Raw genomic sequence first — 26868 nt, 5'->3', positions numbered from 1 at the left:
GTGGTTCACATGAGCCATTGCATGTAGAAGAACCAGCCTGAAAAAATGAACACCAGGGTGAAAGCCAGGACCTGCTGTTGAGACCCTGAAGATATTTTGGCAGACTCCTTCACTGCAGGCTCCCAAGCCCACTGGGGTTCCCTTGCAAATGGAGCTTCAGAGAGGGCACTGGGTCCTCATGGTGTTCTAAAGGAAGCGGCTCCTGCTGGTTTTTGTCGTAGCAAAGATAAAATGGTTCAACTTGTCAATATAGGAATTTAAAATCCCTAACCTTCACAGATTTCAGGGGGAATGGGCAGAATGTTGGGGCAACCACCAGACAAAATGATTGCTGAGTGCTAAGCAATGAATGTGTGTTCTAAGAAGACTTTGGCTTATTTTAGCTACGAAGTGCAGACAGACCAAGAGGTCAGTTTGTAATAAACAAGAGTACAATGACACAAAAGTGGGACTTTATGCTCTAATACCTATTTTTAGTTTTATTCTAGCCCTATTTTCATTCCAAATTTCCCAAACCACTGTTTTAAATCAAGATATCATTCCTAAAGAAAAGTAGTTATGCAAAACATCTGCATCTATTTTTGTAAACTGAAGTTTCAAGCTAAAACTCAGGGAAGAAAAAACAATACCTGTTTGTATAGCAGTGCTGGTTTAGAGGAAGTAGGAGTCACGGGACACAGAGAAACTTCATTAGAATAAATCAAACAGCAGTGAAAGTCAATTAATGCGGAGGTAGAAGCAGGGGAGCATCCAGCTTTACCTCTCTCCAGACAGCAATAAGTCTCTTGCAAATTTAGCTGTCAGAAATGATTGCTTTGTTTTCGACAAGTGGCATTACTTCCTCTTATACTGGAATTAAAATTGATTGAAATTGATTCATGACTTTTCAATATTTTCTGCACCCCTTCATTCCTTTCCATTTGAAAACATTTCAGTGAAATAAACACAGATATGAACAGTATACATGTATATATATATATGCAGGGGCTTTTTTGTGGGTTTTTTTTGTGACATCTAAGTATTAAAATGAGAGAATTGTACAACTACTGTTCTTTCACTGGGTAGCAATTCATTTTCCATGAAAGAAACGCTTTCAGAAATTATGGCTTGCTAAGGGAACAAAGTTTCAAAAAATTTTGTATACTGACTCTTCTGGGGGGGTGGGAGAGGAGGAACGAATTAACTATAACTCCTTAAGCAGCCACACACGCTAAGTTCAAATCAGAACACAATTTTTGCTGTGCTGCTTGCAAGGGTTTCCCATTTGAAGTCTTGTCCCTGCTTTTGTACTCGCCTGGAGAAAGGGCAGTGAGCAGGTGGTGATGCCAAGCATTGGGGATGGTCGAGGCGAATGAGGAACCTGTGTTGGGTAGGGACTCATGGGGAAAAACTGGGAAAAGTGTGGTGATGCTTCAGGGAGCTCATGATGACGTTTCACAGTGAAACTTCCTGTGGTGTGGCTCTGCCTGAATTATTTGGATTCAGCTGCAGGGACAGTTTACCTGAAGTCTTACAGCAGCACAGTATAATTCAGGCATCTTTACTCCACAGTGTTATTAAACCAAAATCCTATTAGAAAGTCTGTTTGTTCTTGTCCTAGATACAATGTGTGATAGCACCAGTGTAAGTGCAGGACCCAAACACATCCCAAACATTCCTTGAAATATCATGACAGCAACCTTGTGAGACAGACAGTGTTTATGACCCCCCCTACACCTTTTACCTACAGGAAACTGAGGGATAAGACATGGAACAATCAAATGGTTTGCAGAGTTCCACCAGTAAACTGTGCATGTGGCAGGCACTGGCCCAGCCCCTGCTAAATCTCAACAGAGAACTGTAACCATGAGAACATCCTTTCCCCCAGAACACAGGCATTTGTATTTAGTCTAATTAACTTCTTAATTATTATTTTTAATGTTTCTATTCCCTCGTATTTCAAATCTTTGCAGACTTCTAGTTGACTGCAAAACCCCACATGAAGCCAAGAGGCCTTGCTGTAAAATGGAGACCTGCACATCACCCATAGAGACCCACTAGCAGCAGCCCAAGGACTTCCTTTATCTCCACAGACTTTTCCACATGGTCAGAGCAGTGAATAATGAGAAGATCTGAGCAACAGAAAGCATGTGGGAAAGGTAATAGTGATTGCATAGCTTAATTGTCAAGAATGGGGGCAAGTAAAGTAACTATAAAGCAGCTGAGGCCATGGGGTGGTGGGGTTTGGATGGTGAGGTGGGTTTTTTTTGCTATATATGAAGATAAGTATTTGTCTTGTTAATTGGTAAACCTATTTTTCTAACTCTTGCTGTAGTACATCTATTTTCTTGGAAGGAAGCAAGCAGGCAAAATTCAGGGTTGTCATGCAGCAGGTTCTGGGTGACTGACAAGTTAGAAGGATTTAACAAGGATTTTGTAATTAATCAGATCTGTGGAGTTACAGAAATGTCTGTGCCAGTCTCTTAAAAACTAGATTGTGGAACTGATCCCTTCCTTAGCTAATTCTCTAAGAGTCCTGAACCCTAATTTATAAGATGCAACTCTGATGTTACCAGAGAGAAAACCAGCTCCTGTAGCCATTGCAGGCAGAATTGTGGGGCTCTGTGTCACTCAGAGTCAGAAGCACCTTTTGCACTGAGATGTTCTGAGGGACTAATAGTCTGGTTTTTCCTCTGCACTGAAACAGCTCTCCTCCATGCAGTTAATGACCTGGTACCCTTTAGACTTCTTGGTGCCTGTGTAACCTGCAGCAGTCTGACAGAGTCACGTAACCAGAATTGGTTCCTTCCTCTCCTGTCAAACTGCTTTTTCTTTGTTTTCATCTCCTCTCCACTAACAACCCTTCTGTGTAGCATCCTGCAAGGTCAATCTCTGACACTCTCCTTTGGCCCATCTTGTATCACCCTGGTCTCTTCTCTACCTTCGCAGCTATCTGTGCTGCGTAAGTGTCTTCTCTTCTGCAGCTCCACCACCTGGAACAACCTTATTTTGTCTCTTGTTGACTCTCTGTCTTGTTTCAAATTGCATTTGAAATAGATTTCCACCTGCATTGTCCCTATTTTCCTCATTCTCTGCTGCTTGCTTGCCTTGTAATTCCATTAGAGACACTCAGTGAAACACTTTGGCACAGCTAGAAGACAGGTCCAGATACACAAATCTTATTGTACTGTACTAAAGTGCAATTCACAGGCCAGAACAGTTTGTTGTTTGGTATCTGTTATTGCTGTAAAACCAAAGCAGAGACAAAACACTCCCAGTAGGTCTGGGATTTGAACGGGTGTTTCCCTGAACTTGCCAAAGAGTGTATGAGTACTGCTTCTCCATGAGTAAGAAACCATTATCATCAGCAACTAATGGCATACTGATTTTTAAATACCTCAAAGCCTCTCTGTTTTGCAATGTTTTTTCTCTTTTGCTGCTTGGGACATGTAATAAAGGAGAATCTCTCTCATCCCCATAGCGTAAGAAATGTTTTCCTCACAAGCTATTGCAATAAAGGTTTTCCATGGCACTGTGGAATCCCTGAACATGTGTGTCTCATGTTAAGTTGTGGTAAGTAACTCAAGCAAGTGCAGTGTTTCTTATTGTGCCCTGTGACTGAAGATACAGGCAGTAAACTCTGCTGGGCTCTGTTTCAACAGGCTGCCTGTCCACAATGGTAGTTTAGTCTATGTTACCAACAGAAGGCTCTTTCTTCCCTCCTATCCCATTTTAGAACGCCATCAAATTCTGAAAAATTAATGTATGCACAAAGGCAACAACTCATACATTCTTTTTCTTTCCTTCACAAGTTCTGTGCAAGGGCTGTAGCCCAGGATTTGAGCTTCTCCTATACTATCTACCTTCTTGGCCACCAAAGCCTCTAGTTAGTAAAATTCCTTGCTGGCTTCCTACAGCTTTATTGGCAGTGGCTGTTGTGACTGATCACAAAAGGATTTCCCTGTGTGGTGGCTGAGCAAAGCAGCTGGCATGTTTAAGCAAACCTCTACAGTATGATGTGTACAAAACCAGTGGCATGACAGTGTACCTCTCATTGCTGCACTGCATCTGCATACATCTTGCTCTGTTACTATTATACACACAAGCTACACGCAGCTCCAACTGTATCTCAGAGGTGGAACTACCAGGTAATTAGGGGCACTTTCTTCATTCCTTGAATCATTTTAATGATTCAAGGTCTGGGGTTGATAATAATTCTTCTGAAACTAAAGATAACAACATTGCAGGTTTTTCAACTTACTCCCTGTATACCCAGAAGGTTCAGAAACCAAACAGAGCAAGACTTAGTTTACAGGCTGGTGCCGGTGAAGACTCGCTCATGCTACACATCCTCACAGCAAGAGGGAAGACTCTCTGGTGTAAAACATCCAGCTGGCTTCTGTTTGCTCCCAGAACTCTGAGTGAAGTGGGGAAATCTCTGCAAATGCAAAAATCTGTATGTATTAAATAATGTAGGGTATGCATGTATAGCTAGCTGTATGAGAGAGACTGCATATAGACATACTAGAATTATCATACAACAGGCTCCAGAGGCATAGTTCTTATTCTCCCACGTGTTTTGGTAGGAGTACAATTCTAGCTTTGAGCCAAATGAGTTTGTGTGAGTTTATTTAGCCTGGCTGTTACTACAAAACTTCATCATAACAGAGCATATTGTAGAACCGGTAAAATAGGTCATAATTAAGTAAGAACTCTTATTATATTTATGTATAAACAACTTATTTGTATTCATAGTGGATTGTCTCCACAAATCTATTCTTGTCTCGGAGCCAAATAGAAATTTAATGTCATTGTTATGTTTAGGTGAGCATCACGCTCTTATATATGTTCCCCTCTGTTTGGCCTTGAATAAAAATCAGAGCAACAATAATATAAATGGTATGAAAGTAGTCATGAACAGTAGCCCATCTGTACTGGACAGAATTCTACAAATCAATTAGATGGTCATAAAAAGCTAAACAGATGTGGATGAATCAACTGTGGAAATAAAATGGATTGAACTCTTATGTTTATTGTTCGTGTATAACCCTTTTTAATAACCAAGATGGGTAAATTACACTAATTAACCTTTAAAAATTTAGATGATTTTGAAATAATAGCTTCAAACAATGCCTATTCTTTTCATTGTTATTTCTAAGTGTTTTGTCCATGACAAGGCAGTTTCATTGCAAGATCTCTAGAGATAGCTGTTTAAATGTGCTTTTTCTCTTGTCTTACTTCTCCACCGTTAGACTTTCTACAGTATGTACTCCCACCTCTGCCCCATCAGGTAGCCCTTAGACTCAGAAGGAATCAAATCCATACATCCTGGGAAGCAGTGACAAGGAAACTCATCTGCTGGAGGCCACTTGAGCTGGGTCTCGCTGCTCTTGGGTGGGATAGATTATCCACCAGGACAGCAAATCCTCTTCCTAGCCATAAGAGTGCATTATCTGGGCTAAAGCACTACTGGCAGCAAAGGCAATGTGTAGCCCAAGGCTTCTGGACAGGTCGTCTCAATCCTCAGCAACCTGCAGGTAGTTTTCAGCCACTTTCTGCCATGCTTTGAGGTAGAAGCAATTGTGAGGGGATTGATTACATAGGTTATAGCAAAGCTGAAATCAGTGTAGAGATGCCTATGGCTACAGAAGTCTGAAGTACTCAGCAATGCTGTCTCCAGCAGAATGATTAGGGCAAAGACTTGCTTTTATGGGGAAAGGGAACAGGTGTGTGTAAGGAAAACTTTGAGACTTCTTTTTTTTTCCCCCATTCAAAGCCCACTCCCTGTGGTATGTCTTGCTGCAGAAAATGTTTTGTTTGTTCTCACTGGTGTAAATGATTTGTGAACTCATCAATCAAAGTAGGTATTTTAATTCAGTATTTTGACTAATTCTCCTTCAAATAATGTATCTTGGCCTTCAGGGGCAAAAAAACCTTCTTAGTGGTGTTATAAAGTTTTAATTAAACAGGAAAGATAACTTATGATGTAGTAAAACAAACCCCAAACCTAAATACAGCACTGATCACAATGTATTGGGTGGAATGGTGAATGGTTTGAGTTTCCTAAATTACTGATATTACCTGCTGATATGAGGGCTGTTCAAAAGGGCACTTCACTTTTGGGTTTATTTATTAAAATCCTGCACTCAACTGTAAGAAATTAGCCTCCTAGAGATGAATCGCTCCCTACTCAAGGGAGCTTAAAGCAAAGCGATCATGCACACGCTGCAGAACTGCACAGTAACACAAGCTTCAGTGTCTTACTCCATCTCTCATGCAAGGTGCTAGACAGCAGTGCAAAGCATTCCTAAGGGAGACAAATGTTCTTGGCTTAGAAGTGATGCTCTTAGACGCCTTCCTCAGATAATTAATGCCAAAATTACAGTGCTGCAGGATTATTTTCTTATTTTTTTTTTTAATCTGGAAGCCCTTAAGGGGTGAAGAACAGGTTATTGGGCTCTGGAAAAAACTCTGAGATCTCTGCATTAGCTCTCAGGTAACCATAAATATGATGACAGAATGTGTCATTTTATCTGTGAAGTTTTATGTATTGCAGCTGGGATACAAATTTGTCTTGACTTCTTGCAGTGGAAGCCAAGCTATCCCTTCAGTTCTAGGATGGCTACAGAGATTTTAAGCGTTTCCTTCAAGGCATACATCTTGGCAACATCAGGACAGAAGACATGTGGCTCCAAGAGCCTTGGCAGCCTGGAATGCTTTCCAATCTCTGCTCAGCAGGACATAACATGGTCATTCTCTTTTTTTTTCCAGCCAGTCTACAACAGAATGAGCTTGTTGGTGTTGATAATGCAGAATAGCTGTACCTTAGAACCTTCTTGGGGTAAGTTAATTAACACTATTAGGAGTTAGATGCAATTTTAATATATAAAGATTGGAAGTGTGTGGTAAATGTCCATAGAATTCCACCTGAACCTTGTGATGTGCCACTCTGCAATGGGTTGCAGTTATGTTGAACGCTAGTTCTCCAATAGGGAAGCCTTCTGTATAAAACTACCATTGCAGAACCCAAATGCTGGTTGGCTGCTACCAAGTTAGGATAGTCTGAAAACAGAATCAGTTTTCACACTCTTGTGAGACTCCAGTATGAAGCCCAGAATCCAGCTATGTCATTCTTGCATGACTGATGTCAACAGGATTTCCACTAATATGTGGTGGGGGAAAAAGAGGAGCTGGAACACCCTCTTAAATGCTCATGTTGAAGGTGAGATGGACTCTTAACAAACACCACACTTCCTTTTGGGCCTAATTTAATGAAGAATCTGCTCCATGTTTATAACTTCTTCCTGCAGTGTGCCTGCTCATGGACTGAGATACCACCTTGCAGGAAAACCAGGCAGTGGTATTCTTGCCTGCAGCCATACAACAGCAGTTGCTCTTAGGTCTTTTTTCATAGACCAATCTTTAACATTTATGTATGCTGGAGGATTGGGAACTGAATCATTTAAACTATAAAGTGCTTCTGTATAGTTGTGTCTATTTAGTAAACTATTTTCTGCAGAGAGCATGCACATCCAAGCCCCTCCTTTGTCCAGCTCAGGTTCAAACCTGGTGTCTTGCCTTGTGAGAGAAACTGCAGCAGCAGCCACAGCAGCACTTCTCTTTACACTGGAATTTGCACCTGCCCAGCTCTGTTCTTTCCCTTCTCAGAGGATGATGGAGGACTGTTTTGTTATGCTCTTTCCCCCAAGCTCACTGAACATCAGCATGTTTCTGCTAGGGCTCTAATACCAAAGAAAGGCAGCCAGTAATGCTGGGCTAAACTTAGTGAATCCCTCTTCTGTCTGAAATCTGACTCAAGAGTCTTTATCTGAAGAATTGCCATTTCCTTGCAATGCTTAGGCCATTGTACCTCTCTGCAAAATAAATGTAGAGGTTTACTCAAGCCTGGGATCGTCAACTAGAAGAGCTGTTTCCTTCTAGTGCCTTAAGCCCTAGCTGATCATCCCTGAGTGCTCTCAGTATTCACATGAGGTAGTTTGGTGTTTTGTTGTGAGAAAATCAACCTTATTGGAATAAAAAAAAAATCTTTTGGGAACACCACTCCCATTTGTGTCTTGCCCTTGTTCTAGGACTCTTACCTAAGAATACCTTTAAGGCAGTTAATTGCTTTTCATGTTTTAAGGGCATGCTGTTATGCCACCTTAAACACTTTGCCCAACCTAACACCAAGCTCCCTGCTGCAAAAGATCTCAGGTACCAACACTGAGAGCACCTAAGAGACATCAAAGACCCATTTGAATGATTGATGCAGGGAAATGGAGGCAGTCTTTCTAGATGCCAGGAACAGCTTGAGGAAAATGCTGTATGAGGGAAGGTGTCCTCAGTTACTAGATTGTACCACTAGCTCTAGCTGGAAGTGGAGAAACATGATACTTGAAGTTCTCTTCTTCAGAGCATTTTGTATCCTTTTGGGGGAAAACAAGAATACATCAGCCCAACATCAATAAAATCTCTTGGTCAAGGTGTCGAGATGTGCCAACAAGAATAAGTGTCCTCTGCTTTTGATTCATTTGCAGTTACCTTGCAGGCTTCTTCAGCTCCTGCAGCCCCACCTATCAGCACTGCAGTGTTTCAGGTACAGAGGAAAACCAGCCTAACTGGTACTTCTGGAAAACAGAGCATAAGAGGTCTATTCTGCAACCCCTTTATTACAGGGGTGCAGTGCACTGGGTCCCACATCTGAGTGCAGTCCTCACAGTGGAAGCTAGCTGTGGAAGGTACAGCCCAGAGACAATAAAGCTTCAATTGCTTTATTGTAAAACCATAGCTTTGAACACCGGAACAACGTCTTGTTCTTCCAGCCCTCTCTGCATTGAAGTCATACAGAAGGGAAAGTTTCAGCAGCCATCTGAAACCTGCAGCTACTTTTTATGTGCAACTTACAGCAGAGAACACCTTCCCTCTGAATTTTTATAGGACATCCAGACTAGCATTAAGCATATGAGAAATTAACAACTTGAAAACAAAGAATGGCAAAGGTCTAATAACAAAGCAAGATGAATACCTTGACTTTTTCAAGTGTTATCTGTAGCATTTATTTGATAAAGTATATAGGGCTAATAAATTACCATCCAGAGTACTTCTGCTGTTGTCTCCTCAGCTATTGTCTTGTTACAATGCGTCTTCATTATGCTTTCAACCCTTAACTGCTATGTTGCTGCCATCTTGAGAAAGAGAAGGAGAATCCCATGGCAAGAGATCTTTCAAGTAGCAGGCAATTCACTGCAGAAAAAGCCACTTTGAAACTGCTAACAGTCTTTTTGTAACCAGGCTGCCCTGAGGAAATCAGCAGTGTTTGCAATTTATTCTAAGAACTGACCTCAGATAAGGATTATTTTTTCCCCTCTGTACATGTGTGTGTATACATATGCACTTGTTTTAATGTAAACTAACAACAAATAACTTAATATTAAGACAAATCTTTCACACCTAGGTATCTTCTAGCTTCACTCCAGAATTTTTCAGAGAACTGTGTAGTGCAAATGCAGCAGACTTAGCAACCATGTCCCACCAGTACTTGAATTTATGATGTGTTATGAAGGCTAATACTTTATAAAAGCTAAATCCCTGTGGTCATTCTTCTCATCCTCAGTTCTAACAGCAACCTCCCATATACCCCTTTCAAGTACAACTCTATGAACTCTAGAGGCAGGTCCAATTACACACACTGTTCTCCTCCAAGCTATGGCTCTTGGGACACAGAACCCTCCCAGAAGAAAGGTTCTGTAGGCAGAAAGTAAGGCTTATCTGCTTAAGGTAAAAATTGCAGCTCACTATGTTGCTTCACCAAAATATCCCTCATAATATGAGCTGTTAGATGGCAACACTTAACACTAGTCTTCTCTGTAGAATACTGTACTCAGCATATAGACACACACACACACAGAGGCAGGTCAGAGTCTTCAGCTGCAAAAGCACCTCTTTGTAGTCATTGTTATATTTGAGGCACTCATTGGGCCAGTCTCTTCCTTGGTAGAAACAAACCCCTTCAACAGATAACTACCATGCTGTCTTCTTTCCTGGAGCTAGGACCAGAGCTCAGGCAGCTTTGTCTCCCACCTCTGCTGGTTCACCTTCAGAAAAGCATTAGGTGTTGTTGCTACAACATATATTAGTCTAGAGAAGAACACAAAATCATAGAAAATGCATACTATTTTTCAAAGTGCAAGACTGTCCAGTCAGTACTGCTCACAGCCCCATCACAGGGACATCAGTGGTATGACTGCTGTAAGCTGAGCAGGTCACATAGAAGACTCCCTCTGGAACAGCTACATGTTTTTTCTAAACTGGAAATAAAGACAGAGACAGCAAAGAAACTAAAGAACTGGTATAAATAGAAAATGGTTTATTGAAAACAAACAAAACAAAAACAAACAAGCAAACAAACAAACAAAAAAATCACACTTAATGTGTGGCTAAAGGTCTGACTTCAACTACGCACTCAGCATCCATGCTTCAGGAAGTCATGTGAGCATGCATATGGAAGGAAGGGAGGTCAGTGCCTGCTTGCATGCTCCTCCAAACCTCCCCTGCAGTGGTCTTTAGAATATATTAACTTTGTTAGCAGAGTATTAAGTTTGAATTCCTACAGGGCACTGAGGAAGTGAAGACAAGGTGTCTCTATTTACACATGTTGTGATTTCTATTACCATACTTCAAACAGAAATGCAATTCCCTGCATTTCTAAGAGCTGTGAAAAACAACAGGTAAGCATGCATACTGCAAGACTTTCAATTTTCTTTTCCTAAGACAGTTTACTTATAAAGCATTTAATTTTATTTCACAAGTCTATGCAAACCACATACATGAAAAGACACACCTTTTGAACACTTAAACACTCAATCATCAAGAATTACATGTGAAATGTAGCTTTTGTATGTGGGTTAAGACTCCATATACAAACAATGCTGCATTCCTCCTTTATAACAGAAGGGAATGGAGTATTAGAATGCTATTCCTACAACATTCTTCATTTTAAAGTGACTACTTCATTAATAAGACTGTTTTTACATGAGTTCTTCTGAAACTCAAGCTTTCAACATCATCCAACAGGAGGTTACATGCATGCTTTGCTTTCATTGCTAAAGTCATCCTCCATGAGTGCTAGTCAGGTCTATGGTTTAGGTATGTATAAAGCATGATGAGGATTCTGAAAAGTTTTGTTGTTTGTTTTTGTTTTTTTTTTATTGAAGAAGCCACTCAGCCTCCTTGGACTTGCTTTCTTTTGTTTTCCTCAGTAATGCCTGTTTTATAGCATTGATCTTTTCATCAAGTTCAGCCAATGAATAGTTCTGCTAAAAGAACAAAACAAAAACCACAATCATTTACATCTTGTAATTGCTACAGAAGTGGCCTAGCACTTGATACTAGTGCATACGGCACTAAATGACAGAAATACTTTTGCAGAATTGCCTGAACCTAGTCTATGGCTATTTAAACTTGAAAGAATTTAAACTTAGAAAAAACTGACATTCCTAATCATGGATCAATATATATATCCATGCTTCTTCCATTACATGCTTGTTTAACCTGTTCATAAAAGAACCCCATAAATCCTTTGATGATAAAACACCAGAGGAGACTATCAAGATCTTGTAGAACCTGGCTTTACAACTGAAGTGGTTTTTTCCCTATTGCACAATATCAGTCCCCTCTGTGCCCACTTAACCTGACAAATTTTTGATCTCTTCTACTGGTCATCACTGTTTTTACAAAAATATTTTCCCCTATGGAGGATTTTTTTCTTGTGTAAACAAGACTATGTCCTCAAGTCTCAGAGGGCCCACATCCCATTCTCAGCATTACCACCCCCCGACCCCCCACTCCATCTGTCTCCAAGGATGATGGCTGGCAGCAGACAGCATTCCAGCTGTGGTCTCGTTTGCACCAAAGAGAAACTCTCAGATGTGCTGATGAGAAATTCTCTCTTGTGGCCTAAGGTACACTGCTAACACACTCCCTTAGGGGATGGTGGTGTGAAAATTGCAGATCTTATTGCCTTAGGCCAGTATATATCTGATCTATCTGCTGTAACGCCAGGTCTTTCTGCAACACTTATACTGAGCCAGCTATTTCTACTTTTATTGTCTCTTCATAAACCAATAAAGGAAACAAAAAAAACCCCAAACAAACCAACCCCCATGCAAAAAAAAAACCAAACAACCCCAAAACCAAACACCAAACCACAAACCAAAGCCAGAAACTATTACTAGGAGGCTGATCAGAATTTGCGAATTGCTTATTACCCCTAGTGTGATTAACATCATTACAGAGTTATTTTATTCTATCATATAACTGGTGAAAACACTAACCTACCCTAGTACAGTCTCTTAGAAGACTCATTTCATTGTGACACACGTTAAGTGACTTTCAACTTCCCACCCTTTCTTCCCCAGCAAACTATCCAATACTGATGCAGTACTTGTCAGAAGTTAGATATTTGCTTTGTAGAACTTCTGATTATTTTTCACTCAAAACATCCTAAACTTAAGGTAAACAAAAGTTAACAGCACTTACATGGGGAGGTTGAATCTTTCTCCTCTTGCCAGAACAGCTCTACAGAAAACACATAACAAAAACAGATGTAATGTTGCACTGACAGAGGACCACAAGTAATTCTGTAACAACATTGACAAGAGTCTTTAAAGTACTGAAAGAACAGTGACTGCCATTCCACGGATTAAAGAAATCTTTTTATAATTAAGTGTACTTTGGATCATGAGAAATACTACTGGAGAGCAGTCAGAAGCTGTTGAAGCTTCTCTTCATGCTTGGCAGCCACAAACTAACAACTTAACTGAAGCTTCCTTGAAGACAAAACCAAGATCAGTATCTAGCTTTTGAAACTGTCAGTATTTTCTCCCCCAAATTTTCCTGTATCCACACCAATACTTATGCCAAACTTTGGGAAGGGGGGGTGTGTGGTGGAAACACTAATTACTGCACAACACTCCTATTGCCACCATCACAGTTTTTCCCCAGATCCCTGTTCTAGAGACGATCTTAAAAGCACTTCCATGGAAATTGGCTTATGAAAGTGCATGTTTTGACTTCTGGTTTCCAACAACTTGAAAAAATAGTCTCCCAAATAACTAACTTTATTGGTCTTCAACACAAAAAAAAAAATTAAACCAAAATTGGTAATATCATTATTGCTTTTTAAATGCTGACTTTGTCTGGTCTCAAGGGAAAAGATACAAATTAAAAGATGATAAACAATAGAAGAAGCATTCTTACTATTATCTAAGCAAAGAAGTAAGAGCAAAACAAGAAATTTCTATAGCCAAACAGAGCCTGATGTAGTAGCAACTAACATTCTTTGTTCTAATCCCCTTTGGTGAAAGAAGGGTAACTTTTAATATTCACAAAGGCACAGAACTCTGTCTGAAAACTAGTAACAAAGAAATCCAAGTCAGAGACTCATTAAACAAATTGTGACGGGTTTATTCTCTCATACTATTGCAACAGTTATTTCACATGGCTGATCTTTAGTAATCAGCTCATATACAGAAACCCAAGGGATTTCAGCTGATTTAGGTCACTAATAATTTGTTTTGAGATCAAAACTTTAGTCAATTTTCTTGTCATTAGACACGATTTTAAGGCATGGGCAACGGGGTAGAACTCCACCCTCTATAATACATTGCTTATAAATTAGTTATGCTCAAGCAGCTACAGGTTTCTTTCCCCTCCACAAACATGTTTTTCTTTCCAATGAGAAATGAGGTAGAAATGTGAACTTGTACAGATGGCCCAAATGAAATGGAACCATTACACTAAGCCAAAGTTGTTTACTGAAATTATTTGCCCTCAAACTCCTTAGGTTTTTGCTACATCAACAATTTAAGCATAAAATTCCCAAATGCATTTAGGTAGGCTAAAATAAGTTGAGAGAATTTCTTACTACAGATTGAAAATATTCAGGAGACAGTCCTTCCAGTTCAAGGATTTTATCTTCAAGCTTCTTAATTCTCTGATAAATGTCTCTTGGTACAGGACCCCCTAAATACACCAGTACAAATACAAAGAAATCAGGAAAATCTTTTAACTAAAGATTGCCAGTTTTACAGGTGATTTCTTCAAGTCCAGCTATCAAATGGTAGCTGAAACAAAATGACTGGATGGAGTAATAAAAAGGAAGGATAATTAATATGATTCAGGGTAAAATGTGATTGATGAGCCAGTGAAGTCGGTGAAGGCAATACACAACTTCATGCAGGTGGATGAAATACATCTGACAAGGTCCCTGGAGCAACTAATGATCACTGGTACAATACACTGGTCATACACCAAATGTTACCATTTCAAAACTGACAGCAGCATCAGGAGGGAGCAGATGGTTTGGCAGACCACACATGAAGTCAGCACTGATATCTAAGATGGTTCTGAAGGAAACCTATCTCCACTAAGCATTGGAGTTTAGAGGACAGGTATGAGTTGCACTTGACAAAGAAGAGCGTTTGGTTGGCCTGCTTGGGAGAAGCAGGTGTGAGGAATGTGTGTGTAGAATAGAGTAACAAACCTTCGAGAGGAAAAAAACAAAACAAAAACCACCCCCAAAAAACCACCCCCAAAACTCCTCAAACCTCCCTGCAACCTCCCCTGCCCCACCCCCCCAAAAAAACCCTCAACCAAACAAAAATCCTCAACAAAACATACAACTGCAGAAGGAAAAAAATCAAAACACCTCAACCCTTTTGCTGTTTGCAGCTATGCTACAGCAACTGGGGCTTGCTCCCCTGTGCAAGAACAAAACCAATCAAAAGATCAGCCTTAGAAAGCATTTTATTTCCATTCCAGAGACTGATATCAGTATTTATCCCAATTAACTACCAGCGATCCCCATTAATACAATAATTAATACAATAGTTTCACTCTTAACGTTAGTATCAGCCTTAGTGGCCTTTTGCTTCCCTTGCCACCCACTGCCATTTATTCCTAGGTCTGTCAGATAAGGCAATTCTATTCCACAAACTACTGAAATAAGCATTAATGGGGTTTTTTTGCCATTCATCTATTTCCTCACTTCAGACAGACAATTTTGCAGGTAGCTTCCCCCTTCAGTTGTGCTCTCTACTCATCACTCAGCAGCTACTAATTAAATCGACTAACATCTCACTCTTCTTAATATTGCTGTCTGTTAGCATAAAGGGAAAAGAGAAGTACTAACACTAGAAGAAGCTGTTCTGAAAAACAGCAGGTGAGTCAAAAACAACTCTTTCAGCCATCAGCAACAAAAACTGATGAGCAGGTAGCTAAGGCAGGTTACCTCCTCAGATGAGGATGTTTTACAAAGCTGCTGGGGTAAGTAACAAATGATCTTGAGACCTTTCCCAGGAATACTGATTCGGACAGGAGTCAAACTGGAATTGCATGCTGTCATCCTCTTCTCCTATTCTGTAGTTCAGCTGACCCATTCCCTCCAACAAAATTATGGTCACAACCTGGAAGCAAGGGCCTTTACTTAGCTACCCCTAATCATTACTCCCAATACACCTAAACTTCAGAGCTACTACATGTTGTAACCTTAGTGCTAGTGCTAGCCAGATACTTGCAAATTCTCTTTGCATGCACAAACACCACCTTATTTTTGAGACAGCTGTACAGCTAAGCATCAAGCTCTGACTGCTGTTTCAACGGTATCTAGAATACTCTACTCTTCTTGCTGCCAGAGGACTTTGATCCAGTGTGCAACCATGGGGATCCAGTCTAGTTAATGTTCACTATTATCTTCTCAGAGAGAAGCTAGGCATCTATTCCGTATTCACAAGACAAAAAACATCAGTGCGTGTCAGCAGCACGATGTGCAGAACATTTGCTTTATTAGGTGAAGACCTTGTCTTCTGTTCTGTTTTGAAAACATTTTTTCAGGAAAAATACAGATTCCTCCTTGACAAATGACTCATTGATTTATATTCTAGATGGGGCTGGGGTGAGCAAAACTACTACTTTAAAAAGGTTAGTAGCCTGGTGGCTACGGCATTACTTTAGTGGAAGGTGAGGACTCGTGTGCATGATGAGAAGGAAATACTGACATGGACTTCCCACATTTTGGAAAATAAGCTTCTCTAACTGTATTTCAGGAACCATCCACCCTTAGGAAAAGGTTTCAGGTTGCCTTCCGGGTTCATCATATCCATAGCCCACATAGCGTCCATGACAGAGGACTGAGTCCTAACCTCAGCTTTTCCTGTTCAGTGGCTCAAGGCAGAAGGATTCCACTGGGTATGGAGAACCTCTACCTCCAAATTTTCCACACTGTTTTAAATTCCATTCTGAAGCCTCTCTCTTTCTCATCACATAGAGATTTGCTAACTAGATAAATCTGGGTTCAATTTTGGACACAAGAACCTAAACATTAAACTGTAGGGGCTGGAGTGATTAAACCCTTCAGTGGATCTATCCACTGTTTTCACAGTCACAGTTTTTATAGACTTGCCCAGTTTTATTACAGTAATGGTAAGTGCAGTGCAAGCCAGCACACAAACAGCAACATTAAAGCATGATACAAACCTGTTTGTAACCGTAAGTGTGCTTCAATGTTTTGCAATCTCTCCTCAACAGCTTGGTTCCCACAGTCGTGAATGGGTACACTGGCTTTGTGATTGGACCCATGTGCTCCTTCAGATCTAGTCTGAGGTCCATATGTATTTACTACCCTAGAAACTAGGTAGAGAGAGCACAAATTTAACCATAACGCACATGAAACACAAAGTACATCTACTAAAACAATCAAGACCTATTTCGCACAGTCTCTCATGCAAAAGGCGTCACACACATTAAGATCAAAGGTTCAAGTAAAGGTATTTTCCTATTTTTGCAGGAGTAACTAAACTGAACACAACCCCTAGGCCTTTACATATGCAAAGTAAAAGAATTACTCGTCCGGTCACGTACAATGACAGTATCAAGAATTTTGTCATAAACAGCAGAAAACCCTGTATCTATGTCAGCAGTGAAACATGAGCTGCTGCAAATGCATAGAAGAGGCCAGACCTAATATTACAGGAAGCAACATAAACACATGAAGATGAGGGGAGGTATACGATTAAAGAACTGATACACATCTCAGCAAGGAAGTTCTCTTCTAATTTTTATTATTCAGGTAAGAGTTTTAATGACTCTTCAGCTGCTGCTGCATCTATCTTTCCCTCTGCTGAACTACGTCTTCATCAGAAGATTTCGGTCACTTCTCTTTAAGTCACAGTCATTTCTCAAGTCCTTCCCGATGGGACTGCTGCAGTGTACTGCAGTGTTGTGTTGGCAACTCCAGCCCCTGAAGCACACACCTTCTTACTCAGTACTTCATGGAGGCCACGCTACACTCTTGCTTCAGTTTATGCTGGTTTTACTTCCAATTCTTTTCTAAGTGTTATTGACGTTTCAGTTATGAAGTGTTTGGGTTTTAGTCACTTTTTTCCTGTAATATATTACCATTCCAGTTACCAACTAGCACTCAGTTGAAAAAAATGACTACTGAAAAGGGTTCTCACTGAAAGATTCTAAAGTCAAACTCACTTCCCCCTTGATTCAATGAAATCTGGAGGAGTGATCCCCTGTGTGCCCAGCGCTGCAATAAAGAATACCTGCTTAATAGTCACCAAGGCTGCTGAGTTTTGATTCCAGCTTTCCGAGGCATCACCCTCTCCCTCTTAGCACAACAGACCTTTCAAGCTTAAGCCCATCATTTGAATCAGAAAAACGAATTGGCTTCTCAATTCACTGCTAAGAGAATACCACCACTCTCAAAAATGGAACAGCAGGTTCCTTTTGATCTCACTTTGGGTAATTTGTTTGTTTGTTTTAAACAGAGTAGCCGGTGTACCCCTAGGGAACAGCAGAATGACAACGAATCTTTTATACATTACTCTGTTGGACAATCACTTCTATACTATTTCCAAAAGTTAGTGCAGTCAGTGGTAAGCTTGTTCCCCAGCTTGTCACTTCCCATGAGTCTAAGAATTTCCCCCCTGTCCCAAAGCTATTTTTTAATTTAATATATTTATACCAGCTAACAAAAAATTTAATCTCAATTCCGTAACTGGACTGCTGGTTTCACCTTAGAAAAAGAGCTCAGAACTGTTTGGTTTCTCTGTCCTGCTTTGTCTTTTGCATCTTTCAGGCAATAAGAATAGGCTCCTTTGTTTTGGTCTTCAGTGCAAAACCATCAGCTTAATGAAGCAGTTATGATATTAAAAACCTCAAAGAAGCAAGCAAATATGTAGAAGTATTCAGTAAGTCAAAACCCAACATATTGCATCTGCGTATTTTGGGCATTTTATAAAAAAGTTTTTTAAGTCAATGATTCATTAGTGCTGTTCTATCTTGACATTCTTAATAAATGAGTATTAAAACAGTAGCTTACCCTTTATATGGCTTTTAAATCCAGGATAGGGTGTGAAAATTGCATCTGTTCTGGCACAGCTATTTTCTAAATAAATAATACGTGAGGTCCCAATTATGAATTAATACAACAAAATATTGCAACCATCATCAGCTTTCACTCTTTTAACAAATCAAAGCACAATTTTTCATACAGCAAAAATATCAGAAATACTTTGTTCATTTTATAAACACTTGCTCATTAATAGTTTCACACACTTGCATGGACCTACTTGTTTTAACCAGTTAAGTCACTTGTATAAATGTATATAAGAGTTTATAGGATCAGAATCAAATTTCTTCCAATTTACATTTTATTTGGTTCTTATTTTTCACTGTGTTTCTCTGCAACTTATTTCTTTTTTCCTGTACAGAAGTCTTATCACTGTCATCCTGGTATTATGTCCTTTTTTGAAACTGCTCTCCTATTTTTAGACCAGCCTAGTTTACTCATCAGCATTCGTTTCTCACTTTCCTGAATTTATTCTGATGCCTGTGACTTCTTTAATTTTTTTAACCATAAAGCCCTACAGTACAAGCTATCTTATTTTTTCTAATGTTTATCTTTTAATCTCTGATCATTTACACCAATGCTTTACATATATTTTATTACACCTGGACATACAAAGGAAGGTCTTATCATTTATTCTGTACATAATTAGCGATTTTAGGGATCAGCATTTTACTATCTAACATATTCTACTAGACTTTAGGTGTCATATTCATTCCAGCTAACATTCAAGGAATTAAACCCTCTCCCTATGAAGCTTAGGGAACAATAAGCTTTGATCTATAAAAGCAAAGGACATCACAGAGACAATGCACATCTGGGTTCACAGATACTTAGAAAATGTCTCTGTACTACTTATGCATATAAAAGTGTCTTCACTTTTAAGACACATTGAGTTATACAGTGACAGATCATGCTAATGTGATCGAGCCTACCAGATGGATTTAAGATTCTTTGGTTATAGATTCAGCCAATTGTGCCAGTTGGTGCACTAACACCACCAATAGCATGAGTAATGTTGAAAAGATAAAGTTACTTTAAGTAGCTAGTCATTCAAATTGATTGCAAAAAAATGCTTTCAGCATTAGAGTAACCACAAGTTGAATATGCAGTTCAAAAGACACTTCTGAATTGCAATTCTGTTGACTTTGGAATTAACTCCTAGCTAAAACACTGAGAACAACAGCTACAAAATAAACTGATTTAAGATCGCAGTTCTTAAAATGAACATAGTAATAACTATAATCTTTCTGTATGGGATGCATTAAACATTGCCATCCAGTGACTACTCTTTTTTGTCTCTCTGACATCTGCAGTGCACATGCAAGTTCTTCATTTTCAAACAAAGTTACTCTTAAAATAAAGTTCTGTTTTAAATATAGAACAGTGCTTTTGAAAAATAATAATAATAAAAAACCCCACAACTTAAATTGCTATGAAGATTAAAGTCTGGCTAGCCAGTTACCTTGATTACAATCAATAACATTGCAAAATTCCCTGACATTATTTTCATTGATCTCAGCTTGTTTCCTCTCGATGAAGGCTGATATCCGCCTGTCAATCTGCAGGTAATAAACATGATGGCATATATCTATTTCATTCTTTAAATTTAAAATTCAGAAAGATCTTTTTCTTTAAAATTTAGGGAAATTACTTACTTCTGCTTTTCCAGCTTTTATTTGGACCACCTCTGGATCAAAATTAATGTGAGCATCCTTCACATCTCCCAGGTCGTAACTTGCATACTTTTGTTCAGTCTGACAGTTACCATCATAAACATCTAAACTTGTTTCACAAGTTTGGCCTTCCATTTTACCTGCAGGTTCCACATGGCCTATATTTTCCTCTTTAATCAATGACTGGAGTTTTTCTAAAAGAGGCTGAACAAAGAAAACAGTATATTAGGGGGGAGGAAAGCCAAAAAATCCCCCCACCCCCTCCAAGTCAAGTACTATTACAATTTCTAAGACAGATTAAAATAAGTTTAGCAATTACATCATCTGCCTCTGATGCAATAAAATAAAATTTTAAAAGGCAAAATAAAGCTATAGTTCCAAATACCATCCACACCAGCATTCCAGCCTTTTTGACCTGTGCCTTTTAGAGAATTGTACAGGAAAACTCCCAAATTTCTGCAAAAATCTGCCTGCTACTCATCTGTTACAAGCTAAATCAAAGCTTCAATCGTTGGCAACAGTACCACTTAATTAACATGTCATTCAAATGCCTACTCAGAACAGTAAGGCTTAGTATTTTTCCTCCTTAACATGAAAGCCAAAGCTTTCACACTGTAAAGCCTTTACTTTATCACCACAGCACTACATTCCCCACTTGAAACTGCAGTTGCCCAAGTGAATGAGAGAACACAGACGTGAAATATATAGGCGTTATCCTGAACACATGCTTTTCTTGACACGGTTGATTATGTACTTAGGTCATGAAATTAAATGAGAGAATGCACTGACATTTGTAGCAGCAAAAATAAATGCTTATTATTCTACAGCAATAACTCTTACACAAGATGCAATAACAAAAACCTCAGTACATATGTAAGTTGCACCTTTTTTTTTTTTTTTAAATTTTTATCAGTTTCATCTAGTCTGAATTTCAGGTCTAATTTTCCTTCCAATTTTTTATTAAAAGAAGACATATTTTTTTTACCAGTTACATTTCTTGAAATGGAATCGAATTCCTACTTGTAGTGGTCTTACAGTTGGATATAATTTTTACTTGCTTTTGTCTTGCATGTTTTCCCTTTTTGCTTAACACACCAAAGATTTGGTGGATGTCTGGAAAACATGAAGGGTCTTTCTTTTACCTACAGACAAGCAAATACAGGAACTTGCTTTTTCACCCTCCCACTACTACACACTTCAAAGAATTCTGAAGAAACCAAAACAAAACAAAAAAAAAAAAAGAAAAAAAAAAGGCTATTCAAATCCCCACCTTTTACAGATGAACTATCAAGGTCAAAACACTGTTCAGTTACCAGCTGACAAACTGCTCACCCTCCCTGCCACGCAACTTAATTACACATACTTTTGATAGGGTTGGAAAGTTTCAAATAGTTAAAAGAAATGACAGTAATGGTGACTGGCTACTTGGCAAGATGAGACATTAATGTCAAAGAAATTACTTTTTTTTTTTAAAAAAAAAAAACTAAGCTGAAAATATATTTAATTGCAGTAAGACACTCCAGGATGTGTCATGCTGGGATAATGCCACTTCTTGAACCACTGAAAGCACTCCATGAGCCTCAAAACTCACCCAACGCATGGAATCATTATCATAGCATGACACACACCTGCCGTGTCTTATTGCTTAATTATAACCCACCATAGATGGAAATGTATCACATTTACAATGCAAGTCTAGAAATCAATGAGGCTGCATTTATTCAGCCTGCTCACCTACAGTGGCTATTCCCACCACTAATCTGAGATATCCATAAGTGTGAGTACCTACGAAACACAGTGGAATCCCAAGCATACAATACTTTTACATTCTTTTTCGTTGAACACAGAAATACAAGATTAAAATGACTTGATTTTCACAGTTTAGACAACATAACTACATTCAGCTGTAGATCACTTTTGTCCAGTCAAATGTGTCCAATGGAATATTTACCTGCAAACATAAAATATGCTGCTGAAGTGCACTAAAGAGCAGTGTTGGTTGAAGTGCTGATGTGCTTTGAAGCTTGCTCCAATCGATTACAACCTTCACGATATCATCTCCAAGGTTAAGCTTCAAGAGGGCAAAACAAACACCACAAAAAATTATGTTGTTATGTTGTATTAACATCACAAAAGTATGTAAGACTTCTACAGGACAACAATTATGCGCAGTCTCATATAGACCCCATTTTTATATGAGGATAATGGAGGGGGGTGACATTAATTGTAATTCAAACAACTGTCATTTTCAGAGTAGGCTAGTATTTGGAGAGCATAAAAATTCCTTACATCACACTTCCACTGTATTCATTTATCTCCCAGCTCAATTAACTATCATATGAAAACCTACTGATCATGTTAATCGCTCAAATCTCTTTTTTTTTTTTAAACAGATGACAGAACCACCAGTAGGAAAACCACACACCCAGGATGGCAGCCTCCTCTAAGCACATGTATTTTATTCTGAGACTCGCTGGGCTACCTAAGCCTGTGTGACCAAAGTCTTGACACTGCACCACGCCACATTCTTGAAATTTTTACTTGCTCCTAATACAAAGGAGGCTTTATAGATAAAAAAACACTCTTAAAAAATAATCTTAAAAAAAATTCTCGAGATTAAACAAACTCTAGACTACACAGCACCATCAAACCTATTTCTAAATCACACTATTTCCCTTCCTATGCATTCAGGTCAAAATAACAACTGCCATAGGCTGTTCTCTTTGCCGAGGAACTGCAATACTGAATTCCCAGAGCAGTGAAGAGAAGCACACATAGTGAACCTGAAGTTTCATTTAAAGAAACCACATTACCTTCTATAAGCTAAAAATAAACTCTTGCTTTCTAATACAAAGCTGATTGGTAGTAATCACTAATGAACTATACACTTTGATTCCCACCTTTGTCATTTTCATTACACTAAAGCTCTTCTTGAGATCCTGAAGTAACGAGCACAATTCCCAAAGCTGAATAGATTGTCCTCCAACCAAGGAACCCATAAGTGATGCCCCAAATTCTAAATACAGATAAAACTCCTGTTTAAAAATCAAGAGGACCTACAAGTACTCTGAGATACAGAGTTCCCAAGTCATGTGCATTTGTTTGTCTGCATCTCACTCCATCCATTGTTTGTTATGGGGTTTTGGTTTGGTTTCATTAAAGGAAAAAAGAGTCAGACCTCAGACAGGTGATAAATGTGACCTTTAAAAAATGGTCTAAAGATAGCTAACTTCGAACAGCATTGTAGACTCTGGACAAGACAGAATGCACGTGCACTTGTTTCCTGAATCCCTTACACAGTGTATGGGAAATAGTGAGAACTAACACAAGAGTGTCTCCACCACTCTGAAGGCAAAGCAGTGAAAGTTGTTTTACATCAGTTTTAAACCCCAGCTTTATCACAATTTTATTATGTAAGGAACTATTAGCCTGAGCTTCTTTAGTCAGAGACCAGCCTTGTGCTATCCAGTGTTAGATTTCAAATTACATAGCAAAGGAGATGTTCTGGTTAGGTATAGAAGGCATTTCAGATAATTTTCCCAAAAACTGTTTAGTATTTAAACTACCCAGGATGTAGGAAAAGTAATGGTTTAGAACACCTTAAAAAAATCAAGAATGTATTTGTAATTTAGTAAGAATATAATTTAAGAATTAAGCCACTGTGCATATGTGATCATCTGGAGAACATAGTTCTTCCCAGTTTCCAGACTAACATCTGTTATGCACTACATTATGGTCCACTGACAGTGTGAAAAAGGTGTAGATTTAAGTCATCGTAGTGAAACAAAATAGAACTGCTGCAACTGCCTAATAAGCCTCCTTTTTCAAAAAGAATCAGGTGATGTGTGCCTTTGTATCATAGCACATGACTCCTGCCCAGGTGGTTCAGTGTAAAAAGATAAAGCTTCTGACTGAAGAATAATTTAGAGGCTAGTGATATTTTAAGAACTCACAGGCACTGTTTCTAAATATAAGCAAAGAATAAAACCCTCCTGCACCCAAACATGTTTCTAGTACAAGAGAATTCATTTTCTCCATGTTTCACATTCTTCTACCTAAAAGAACCATGAGAAGAAGGTTTATAAATTCTGTGAATTGGTAACTTCAAAGCCTTCATATATTTAGAAGTCCACATGCTATTCTGAAGCAATTTACAGGGTCATAAATCATTTCTGCCCTTTGTTTTATGAAAAGACATTGACTGCTGCTCAGGGCTTAAAGAACTTGTCATGATCAGTCATATTGGTTTTAAGGGTTGTTATCCCCAGATGTCCTCCCACTCACTGTGCTGCTCTAGTAAAAAAATTCCTGTGCCAGAAATATTCCTGTTTACAGCCCAACCTGGTAGCATAAATCCATCTTAAACTACTACTCTGGATCACAAACTGTCCCAGCTAAGGATCTGGCACATGTGCACTCATTGCTATACAAGGAAAATGAGCAACCAAGTAGTTTAAGTCAAAAATGCAAGATGGATTGCTGGAGTCAGTCAGGTGGTAAAACCACCAGTTACAATCTACCAAAACTCAAGTGATGGCAGACAAAAGTGTATCTGAACAACTGGAAACCGTCATGACTGAGCAATTAGAAAGGCCTTCTCAGCTAAGATAGAGCAACCAGACTGCTACTTACACCTTAGTGCAGCACACAGTAAAATGGGTTTGTCATGGAAAGAATACACTCCAAACACTGATGAAGAGAATTTCACTCTGCACAACTACTGTAACTCTACTGAGGGGATGTAGCAACTCTAAACTGGTCCCCTGGAATTGTCTATGAACACCCAAATACTGTGAAAAAAATCACCAAGCCCTCCACAGACACGCTAGACAGAACACAACTGGAGCAAACTCTGGAAAACAAGTAAGCTAGTGAAAAACAGGGAGAAACTCCAGCCTTTAATGTAGTTCTGAAAACAATTAAACTCATGATGAGTACCACAGTTAAGAGCTCAAGAAACTTTTCCTTTATTCGTTCTTATGTTTTTCATAAATACAAAAGTTCAACTTTTCACTCACATTAATGCTGCAAGAGCAACAGTATGAATGACTGCACCACACCTGGCTGAAATCACTAGTTCTTCACTGATTGCATTTAGAATTGTCACAAGGAAGAATTATGGGATATTTCATCCTCAACAGTTTTCCTGTCTCAGCAATCCTACTAAGGTGTATATGAACATCACGTTGTTTGGCACAGCATTCCCATTCTAAAGCAAGGGTAGTTTTTAAAATCACTTAAGTGTCTATTTTTTTCTATCTCTAATCAGTCAGTGCCTGAATTTCCAGGCCCTTAATTTCACACTACTTTTGTTTGAAAACAGAGACAATTACTAGCAGACTTTGAGGTGAGAGGCAATTATAAGACACAACTCTATTCAGATGAGAGATGAAATTTTACATCATCGAGAAGCTACTACTAAGAGTCCATTTCTGAGCATACCAAGTTATATTATCTCCCACAGGTATCGCTCATCACCTGGCCCCAAACCTTCAAATGGCTGTCTAATTTCAGAATCAAGAGTGCGCTTCTATTGCCTTCGCAGAACTACATATATCCTTCCACAGTGGTAAAGAAATTAATCTGTAAATTATTTAAGGTAATAATTAAGTTGTTACTAAAACCTTCTCCTGATAAGGGCCTCCCACCACTACTGTAACATCTGTTAAATAATTCATAGCCACCATTAAACCTAAAGTAGGTGTTTCAACTTAAGTACCACAGAGCAAAAGCTGCTTTAAAAATTCTGACCCACTGAGATGAACTGTGTTTCACAGTATGTTATTACCAAGGCCAGGCTAACTTCAAGCTCCCAATCATTTATTTTGATTTAATGTACAGTAACCTTCCAGTAGCTTTCCGATCCAGAAGCACTGTTAAAATACAACAATTAGACAAGACTGCAGTTCCTCACAGGAAAGCTCATCCATCGAACTACAAAGCGACTTGAGACGTCCGGGTACTAAGAAGCAGAAGGCACGACCATGCAGCAGGCCACGCACCCGGGGGCTGCCCAGGCCAGAAGGGATGCTGGCGGCACCGCCAGCCCCCACCCCTGACAGGAGTTTCACCGCTCCCGCTGACAGGCGTGAACAACCCCCAGAAGCGAGGCCTCTCCCTTGTCTGCGGTACGCTTCTTTCCTCCCCGGCGACGGTGTTTCTCCCTGGAGCTCAGAACAGCCCCTCAGGCCGCGGAGAAGCGGGACCACGTCCTGCCGGCGCCCCGAGGCGAGGCGGGGCGGGCGCGACGCGGGGCCCGCGGCTCCTGGAACAGCCCTGCGCTGGGCCTCCCCCTCCACCCGTCCCGCACTCACCTGCCCCGCCAGCCCAGCCAGGGAGCGCAGGGCGCTGCTCGCCACCTCCGAGGCCGCAGGGTCAGCGCCGATCTCCGGAGCGTGGCCGCCAGGCTGGAGCGGGCTGGGCGCCGCCGTTGCCGCCGCCATGACACCAGGCCAAGCCGCGGCCGCCCGCAACGTCCCCGCCGTCGCTCCGAGATGACGAACCCCTCGGGTGGCCGTGCCAACCGTCCCCGCCTCTACGGGCTGACGGACAGGCGCGGCAGCCTATTGCGGCCTGCGCTCTCGAGGCCGGCTGAGGGCGGGAGGAGCGGTTGGCTCCGCGGGCGCCGGCTGCCAGTGCCGGGCGGGGAGGTTGGTGCTGGGGGGAGCGCTGGGGCGGAGCGGCCTCCTCTGGGTCTCCTCCGGGAGCCTGGCTGCCCTGCTCGGTTGCTTTGCCCCCACGCCTAGGCGTGGCTACTTGGGGCATCTTCTCGGCTATGGCAGCAGGGCCCGGAGTGAAGAG

The 26868-nt window shown here is 40.1% G+C and overlaps 1 protein-coding gene across 1 annotated transcript; it reads right to left on the bottom strand.

The window, feature by feature from the left end:
- Window positions 1–10317: 10317 nt before the first annotated feature.
- MBIP (MAP3K12 binding inhibitory protein 1) lies at window positions 10318–26510 on the bottom strand (the record flags this gene model as incomplete). Its single annotated transcript, XM_084264196.1, has 9 exons — window positions 10318–11294; window positions 12517–12555; window positions 13904–14001; window positions 16513–16665; window positions 18365–18430; window positions 19857–19953; window positions 20050–20271; window positions 22019–22138; window positions 26382–26510. 9 exons carry the CDS (start codon window positions 26508–26510, stop codon window positions 11184–11186), a joined length of 1035 nt encoding a protein of 344 aa, XP_084120322.1. The 3' UTR covers window positions 10318–11183.
- Window positions 26511–26868: the final 358 nt, after the last annotated feature.

The sequence above is a fragment of the Gallinula chloropus genome, assembly GCF_964237585.1.
Source record: "Gallinula chloropus genome assembly, chromosome: 4".
In the NCBI taxonomy this organism is placed as follows: domain Eukaryota; kingdom Metazoa; phylum Chordata; class Aves; order Gruiformes; family Rallidae; genus Gallinula; species Gallinula chloropus.
Note: the sequence above shows the minus strand (reverse complement) of the source record. Positions and strands in the feature narration are given on the sequence as shown.